Source organism: Gavialis gangeticus, unplaced genomic scaffold, assembly GCF_001723915.1.
Source record: "Gavialis gangeticus isolate Ggan-Ray unplaced genomic scaffold, GavGan_comp1, whole genome shotgun sequence".
In the NCBI taxonomy this organism is placed as follows: Eukaryota; Metazoa; Chordata; order Crocodylia; family Gavialidae; genus Gavialis; species Gavialis gangeticus.
In genome coordinates, this window is record NW_017729006.1 from 38,958,934 (window position 1) to 38,967,523 (window position 8,590).

The 8,590-nt window shown below is 40.5% G+C and overlaps 1 protein-coding gene across 1 annotated transcript in view; it reads left to right on the forward strand.

Annotated features, from left to right (window-relative positions):
* Nucleotides 1-8,590, forward strand: part of CNTNAP2 (contactin associated protein-like 2) — a 1,521,099-nt gene that overhangs the window by 801,101 nt on the left and 711,408 nt on the right. The window contains exon 11 of the mRNA XM_019508724.1: nucleotides 4,410-4,516. Within this exon, the coding sequence (XP_019364269.1) occupies nucleotides 4,410-4,516 (107 nt within the window). The remainder of the gene's footprint in view (nucleotides 1-4,409; nucleotides 4,517-8,590) is intronic.

Sequence of the window (8,590 nt, forward strand, 5' to 3'; positions counted from 1 at the left end):
TGTAGAATTTTTTTTTTTTTTTTGGTTAATAGAAAATTATGCTTTAAGGAGAGTATATCATAGAATAATAGAAAAAATAGGGCTTGAAAGGAACTCAGCAGGTCCAACCCTATGCTAAAACCAAGACCATACCCAACTAGGTCATGCCAGCCCAGCCAAAGCTATTTCTACCCAGGTCTTAAAAACCTCTCACACAAGGTTGGAGATTCCAAAACCTCTCTAGGTAATCTGTGCTTTACTAACCTCCTAGTGAGAGAATTTTTTCTAATATCCAACCTAAACTTCCCTTGCTGCCACTTGAGACCATTGCTCCCTGTTTTATCATCTGCCATCATTGAGAACAGTCTAGCGCCATTCTCTTTGGAACCAGCTTTCAGGTAGTATAAGAATGCTATTAAATCTGCCCTCAGCCTTCTCTTCTCCAGACTAAATAAGCCTAGTTCCCTCTGCCTCTCCCTGTAAGTCATTTGCCCCACCCCCTAACCATATTTCTTGCCCTCTGCTGGACTCTCCAATTTGTCCACATCCTTTCTATAGAGGGCGACCCAAAACTGGACACAGTACTCCAGATATGGCATTACCAGTGCTAAATAGAGGGGAATAAACACTTCACTTGATCTTTTGGCAACAATCCTACTAATGCAGCCCAGTATGCTGTTATCCTTCTTTGCAATAAGGGCACCCTGTTGACTTGCATTCAGCTCATTGTCCACTGTAACCCTAAGGTCCCTTTCTTCAGAGCTGCTGCCCAGCCCATTAGTCCCCAGCCTGTACTAGTACATGGGATTGTTCAGTCCTAGGTGCAGGACTTCACACTTGCCTTCTTGAAGATCATGAAGTTTCATTTGGCCCAATCCTCCAATTTGTAGAGGTCGCTCTCTCTGAATCCCAGCCCTACCCTCCAGTGTACCTACTACTTCAGCCAGCTTGATGTCATCCACAAACTTGCAGAGGATACACTCCATGCCATCTTCCAGGCTGGTGATGAAGATATCCAACAAAACCAGCCCCAGGATCAACCCCTGGGGCACTCCACTTGATACCGGTTGCCAAACAGACCATGAGCCATTGACTTCTATGTTTTGCTAGCCAGTTTTCTGTCCAACTTGGGTCAATTCATCCAATCTGTATTTCCTTAGCCAGCTTGTAAGAATGTTGTAGGGGTCCATATCAAAAGCCTTGCTAAAGTCTCATATATCTCATCCACTGCTCTCCCTGTATCCACAGAGCTAGTCATCTCATCATAGAAGGGAAGGTTGGTCTGGCATGAATCCATGGTGACTATTCATAATCATTTCTTCTCCTCTGAGTGCTTAGAAATGGATTTTTTGAGGACATGCTCTATAGTTCCCCAGATCCTCCTCCTTCCTGTTTTTAAAGATGGGCACTATAATTGCCCTTTTCTAATCATCTAGGACCTCTCCTAGTCACCACAAGTTTTCAAAGATAACGGCCAGCAGTTCTGCAATCACATGGGCCAACACCCCTCAGCACCTTTGGGTGAACCGCATCTGGCCTCATGTACATGTCCAACTTTTATAAATAGTCCCTAACATGTTTTTTCACCACTGTTGGCTACTCACCTGCTCCCAGACTGCTGCTGCCAGGTGCAGTAGTCAGGGAGCTGAACTTGCCTGTGAAGACTGAAGTAAAAAAAGACTTGAGTGCTACAACCTTTTCTGCATCATCTCTCACTAGGTTGCCTCCTCCATTCAGTAACAGACTCATACATTCCCTGATCTTCCTCTTGTTGCTGACATACCTGTAGAAACCATTCTTGTTGCCCTTTGCATCACTTGGTAGCTGCAAGTCCAACTGAGATTTGGCCTTCTCGCTGTCATTCCTGCATGCCATAGCAATACTTTTATATTCATCCCCAGTAGTTTGTCCAGGTTTCCACTTCTTGTAGGGTTCCTTTTTGTGTTTTATCTCATTGAAGGATTACCTGCTTATCCAAATTGGTCTCCTGCCATACTTGCTAGTCTTCTTATGCATCAGTATGTTTCATTCCTGCATTCTTAATAAGGTTTCTTTAAAGTACACCCAGGTCTCCTGGATTTCTTTTCCCCTCAGACTGGCCTCCCAGGGGTGAATGAGTCAAAGTCTGATTTTTCTGAAGTCCAGGGTCCTTACTCTGCAGCTCTCTTTCCTTCCTTTCCTTAGGATCCTGAACTCAATCATCTCATGGTCACTGCTGCCCAAGCTGCCATCTACTTCTACGTTCCCCACCAATTCTTCCCTGTTTTTGAGTAGCAGATTAAGAAGAGCATATAACAGAGAGCCTGGGACTCTGTCACTGCAAGGGAGAAAATGCCTAGGGAGATCCCTGCAGGGGAGAAGGGGCACAGCTGCAGCTGTGTTGCCATGAACCCAATTAATGAGCCTAATTAGAGGGCACCTACAGACAACCCCGGGCAAGTAACTTAACCATGAAGGGGAGAGGCCTGGGACATATATAGGCCAGGGCCCGAAACAGGGCAAGCAGCCTGGCCCTGGAGGCTAAGAGGGAATAGCTTATCTGTAGGTTGCCTGTGGCCGAGTGGCAGACTGTAAGTGCATCATTCCCAGAACAGAAAGTGAAGGGGCTGAGGGCTAGCAGCAGACTAAGGCCTATGATTGAGTAGGAGTATGTCATATGTAGCCAGGAGGCTAGAAGTTCAATTATAGCTAGAAGGGCTTAGGTTTTGGTTACAGTTTAGTTTGGTGGTTTGAGTGGGACTCAGAGGGGTCATTTTGAAGGTCCCATTAGCAGCTGAGAGGGACATGGTCTCCTTGAACCCTGCCTAGGGCAGGGTTAAGGCACAGACTGGGGGCCAGTGGGCCAAGAGCAGGCCTAGACTTGGGTGTCAAGGGACCCAGAGCCTGAGAAGGGCAGGACTTGGACATGGGGCTAGTCTATTCTTTACTGCAACAAAAAATGTTAATTTTTTTCCTTAAATAAATTTATTTAAGCAGCTTTTAAAAACAAAACTCAGTCTTTTCGGAAATTCCTTAGGATATTTCAGTAACACACCTCATAAAAGAGATCATAGGCAAATTAGAAAGTATATTTACTATGGTATATAGAAATGATAATAGCATGATCAGAAAGTGAATTGTGCAATGCCCATGTGTAAATGTTTCCTGCCAAAGGGTTCTTTTTTATGGTTTCTGTACCATCCTGTTAATTTATTAGAAATAATATGTAAATATAGGTCCCTGTTGGTCTCTCTCATCCCCCAAATTATTTCATAGTCAGGCAATTATTATATGCTAACGGGGAAATATTCTTTGGGCTTCAGAGTAGCTATCACAGGAATATTTTTTTAAATACTTTAAAAAAGCCTTTAAAATATCATTTAATTTGTATTGCATTGCCATTTTCATTTGTTTCGTGATTAGGATTAGGTTTCCTAATCTTTTCATCATGTAATGATAAAGTGTAGCTCATAGATTTTGTTTGGCCAAACTCAATGTGAAAGGAAAATTTCTTAAGCTCCTGCTAAGAAAATATGGAGTCTGAACTGAGCCTGGCTACAATTAAATTAAATAAGGGGGGAAAATGGTTCCTTGCAATGAGAGTTGAAAGTGCATTCCATGAAAAGAAATCTAATAGACTTAGACTCAAAATAAAAAATAAATACTGTGGTAATTTCTATTTAGAGTAATCTTTTTGATTGAAATGAAAGTAGGCAAACTCAAATATCTGAAATCATTTTTAGTGATTTTTTTCAAACAGTAAATGTATAACCTGATCTTTCCCCATGTCTGCTCCACCTTTTCTTTGGCATCTTCTGAGTTCTCTGACAGTACCTTAGCTGGAGTGAGAGAGCAAAGAGGTGGGGTAAAGGTGAACTGTTCTTGACGTAAGTCTGGGTGAATAGAAAAATCCTGCTGAAAGCTATTATACTGAAGTCCACAGCACCTGGTTGGTTTTAATAATGCAGAGTAAGTAACTTCCACCTCAGTTGGCAGACAAGTTGCATTTGCTTCATCTCATTATTGGCAGAACAAGATGAATAGAAACTCAGTATCATTCTTTGCTAACTTTCAATCTTTTATGGTACAGTACTTGAATCTGTGAATCATGACACCATCTGCACAGAAGGAGGATCTAGGACTTATGATGTTCTTCTTACTATGACACTAGTTTCCCAGTCATAAGTGGTTTTAAAAGCTTAATTTTTTATGTGAAGATGTTTCATCATTACCTGGCTTTTCTGAAGAGGGACCACAGTAAGGCTGTGATGCATCATCTTTTTTACAGTTTGCACATTTTGTTAAGAGTTCTGTTAATTAAGGGTAAATTAACCATAGTTGGACAAACAGGCACTAGTATGATGTATTGTTTAATCAGCTCAAAATCTGGCCATTCACAATGCTTGTTCCTTATCTGGTTTTGATTTTCTTTTTGCATCTTGTCCTGACAGGTGTGTGCCAAATCACTGTGAACATGGTGGTAAATGCACCCAAACCTGGGACGGCTTCAAGTGTACGTGTGATGGAACTGGATACAGTGGTGCCACTTGTCATAATTGTAAGTGATACTGTAAATTGTTTCCCAGGCATAATATAGAATGGACATATGTAATGCTGATGCTTTTTTGTTGAGATGAACTAAAATTTAAACTCGCTAAAGAAGCCCATGCTATTTTTTAGCACGTGGAGGAGAAAAAAGGATATTTACCTTGGTGTTATGTCTACCTTTCAATTGCTACCTAAAATTCCACCCTGGAGTTTCAAATGGATGCAATGATTCTCTCCTAACCAATTATTGGAAGCTCTGCCACTGGTGATAACGTAAGATCGATAATACTGAAACATATAAGCAAACTGATCCTTCTGACAATTTTTCAGTTAAACTATTACCTATATTTTAGTAAGTACTACAAGCAGCAGTGTTAACCACTTACGTTCCTGTACTAACTGCAGCTGCTGCTTCTTGATATCCTAGAGATAAGAAGCTAAGAAAAGGGGTCCTTGCATATTATACAGAAACTAGCATACATGTGCAGGGCCAGCTACTGTGGGGTTCTTGCAGGGGGGTGTTGGTTCAGTCTCCTAGCAAACTTTTATACTTCTCACTTTGAAAATGTCCATTATTTTGTCACTTTCTCCATGTATGTGCTTATATAACACATTCTTCATATTAAGGAGAGAATGAATAGGTAAGATTTGCCAGCAGAACTGCAAACAGGGTATTTCTGAAGAGGTAGAAAATCCAATTTCCAGTCTACTTCAGACTTTCATATTTCCATTTGCTCTATAACATTTACTTGAAGCTAGAGCTATATGAAATATTGACCTGCAAATCTGAAAGGTGCAACCTGTAGTTTTTATCTTCTGTAGGATTTTACTTACACCGATGAAAAATGGTGATACTTTACATGTTTTCTGTCTGTCCTCAAAATCTGTTCTGTATTTGAGTGAAAACTTCTTTGTGAACGTGAATATAACTCTTATCTTGTAAAACAAACAAACAAAAACAGTTATATTCTGGGGGACAAGGAACACTTTCTGAAACGACCCCCAACATTTGCTTTTAAATGCATCATTGTTTAATGATTGAGATATATGATATTATTCAGAAATCAGCAATACAGCAGTTCACAGGCAAATGAACAAGTTTTTGGAGAGTGGTGGGTACAGCTTCCTGGTGCAAGTACTAAAGAGGCCAACTAGGGACTGTGCTTTTCTTGACCTGCTGCTCACAGAAGAGGCATTGCTGAAGAGCCTTATGTCTAGCTTGGTTTTGGAGTTCCTTGATGTTAAATCTCTTCTGCATTCCTTTCAGTTGTTTGCAGTGTCATGGTGCAAGCTGTATGTCAGCTGATCTAACTAAATGGTGGTCCATCCAACAGTCATCTGCACCTCTCAAGACTTGGGTGATAGGGACATCAATATGGTCACAGCTTTGACAATAATATAGTCAAAAAGGTTCCAGTGATTGCAGCGTAGGTGTTTTCAAGTGGTCTTGTATTTGTCACTCTGTCTGAAGATAGTATTCATGGTGAACAAGTCATGCTCTGAATATTTGCTGAGGAGAAAGGTACCAATGACTTTCCACACCCCCTCTTTGCCAATGGTGCCACTCCAGAGTTCAGAGTGTTGCTCAACTCTTGTACTGAAGTCACCCATGAGGATGAGCTTGTCTTCCTTGGCAGTGGCAGTCTAGACTGTGTCAAGAGCACAGTAGAACTGTTCCTTGTTGACTTCATTGTCATCAAGTGTGGGGGTGTATGCACTGATGACTGTAACATACTGGCTGCTACAGAGCTCAAGGCAGTTATACTAGATTGTAACATTTCAAAGAGATATGATGAATAGGGCCCTGAGAAAATTGCAATTTCATGGACTTTATGGATACCATGAAATTAGCCCTTCACCGTGATTTTTAAGGGTCCTGAGCCTGTGCCAGAAAACTGCATGAAAATGCAGATTTCCCTTTGCAGGCTTGCAGCATTCACAGCCTGCAAGCAGCTACTGGGGGTGTGGCCAGGATGCATCCAGGCAGCCAAATGAAGGTAAGTGTATCATTTTTCATGGAAGAGTCACAGAAGTACCGGGACCGATTTGCCAAGATCAGTGGTAGTTCCATGAATATTCTGTGAAAAATGATACCTGCACACATTCCACAAATTTTCTACAAGCAAACCACAATTTTCTCAGAGCCCAAATGATAAGTAAATGATGTTTTATTACAGAGAAGACATGCCATATATATATATGACCAAATATGTAGTCGCTATTCAAAACAAACTCCTAGTAAGAGCAAGGCAAGGAAAGGCAAGGATCTATGCCATTTCATAATTAAGTAGTATTTTGGCAAAATAAGGAAAATAATTTTATATATTTATTTGTTGAGCCCTTGAACTATGATTTTTTTTTCATGTGCTCTGCCATATTAATGCAACCACAATGAAAATCATTCTTTTGTATATGTGAAAAATATATTTAGTTGACTGAAAAAAATGCAGGCAGGGAAAGTTAGTTATTTAAACATGTTTTGACTGTTTAATGGGTTTTTGAAAATACATAAGTATAAGTTACCTTTCCTCCTTTAGTCCCAAAGAGAAAGCACAGGGAGACGGGATCGTGTTCATTACACAGGAAACTATAATAATCCAGGTAGCTGAGCATTTTTTTCTTAATAGAATTTTCACCTGTCCTCTGTGGGTAAAATAATACAATAGGGGAAGGAAAAGGTGCTACTAGCCCAAAGTATCAAAAGGGGATTTAAAGTTCATTGGCCTCTTTTTCAGATACAGTAGGGATAAAGCACATAGGATTACAGCTTTGCAGGTCACCTAGAGAGGCAGCCCAGGAACCTTTACCTTTGTAATGCAACCAAAGTTTCAAACTAATCCCTTTCTTGATGTATTGCTTTGGAAAGGCTGCTAAAATTTCTTTAAAGGATTTAATTTCAGTTTTCCCATGAATGTTCCTGTATTTTTTTAATTGTTTTCTTCTCTTCAGGGGGAAAAAATCTCTTCTGGCCAAAACTTATTTGCTGACTTAAAAAAACCAAAACAACAAAAGCTGCTTTGTGAGGGCTAATGCCATTTTAGGATGTTCAATTCAATGATGCTCAGACCAAGAGATAGAGTATTTATGGACGTGCCCATACAACATTTACTTACATCCACTGGAGCTGGCAATAGCCACTACAAATTATCTGCAGGCTGCAGGCACACTAACTTGTAATGTTTCGTAGATGCAGTCCTTCCTTCCTTTTCATTTCCTTGTGACAAAAAGAATTCACAGCTTTGTTGGAATTTGACAGGGCCACACTGTGAATGCTTCTTCTGTGTCCTCAAATTTGCAATGTCTAGGCTGTCAACCATGTGCCTTAGTAACCATGCCATCTCAGCCCCTGTAGCTGCAGTGATTCTGTGGAGTAGCCTCAACAGAGGGTGTAGGTGGGTCGTCTTTGGTAGTTTCCAAAAACAAAAATTTTGTCCTAGGAAAGATGATACATTTCTTTCTTGCAATGGCGGTCCTTTTTCCTAATTCTTCAGTGTTCAGCATTGCCTGCCAAGACAGATTTCAAATGTGTATTTGTATGGGACATTATTTGAAGAAGGCAGCATTAAATTGCATTGCCATATACTTTCATTCTGAATTTCCTGATTTTTCAGATATTCAAGTTTTTCTGAATTGGACTCTAAGAAAGAGCACAACACATACAAAATAACTTCATTTCTGCATATTAGTGATTTTTTTTATTGGTGAATTGATTTTTGGTTTGGACTGAGAATTCTGCACTTTTCTGTGCTTTTGATCCAAAACCAGGCAAAGCTTTGCAACTTTGGCTGAATTTCATTTTTGGGAGTGTTTGAAGCTGAAACTCAAAGCCAAACTCAAGGGATAGCTTCCTTGAACTAAAACAGAAAAAAAAGTCTGCAAGCAACCCATATGAATCCAAATGGCTTTATTTCACAGTCCTGGTTATAATATATTTATCAAATGGCAATGGAAGCCACAATATCTAAACCCTGACAGACCTGTCAATCCCATTGTAGACCCCTCTAGTCCCCCAATCTCTCCAAGCCCCCCACAAATCCCACCTTCCCCCTCCAAACCCTCCCATGGATCCCACATTCCCCCTGAT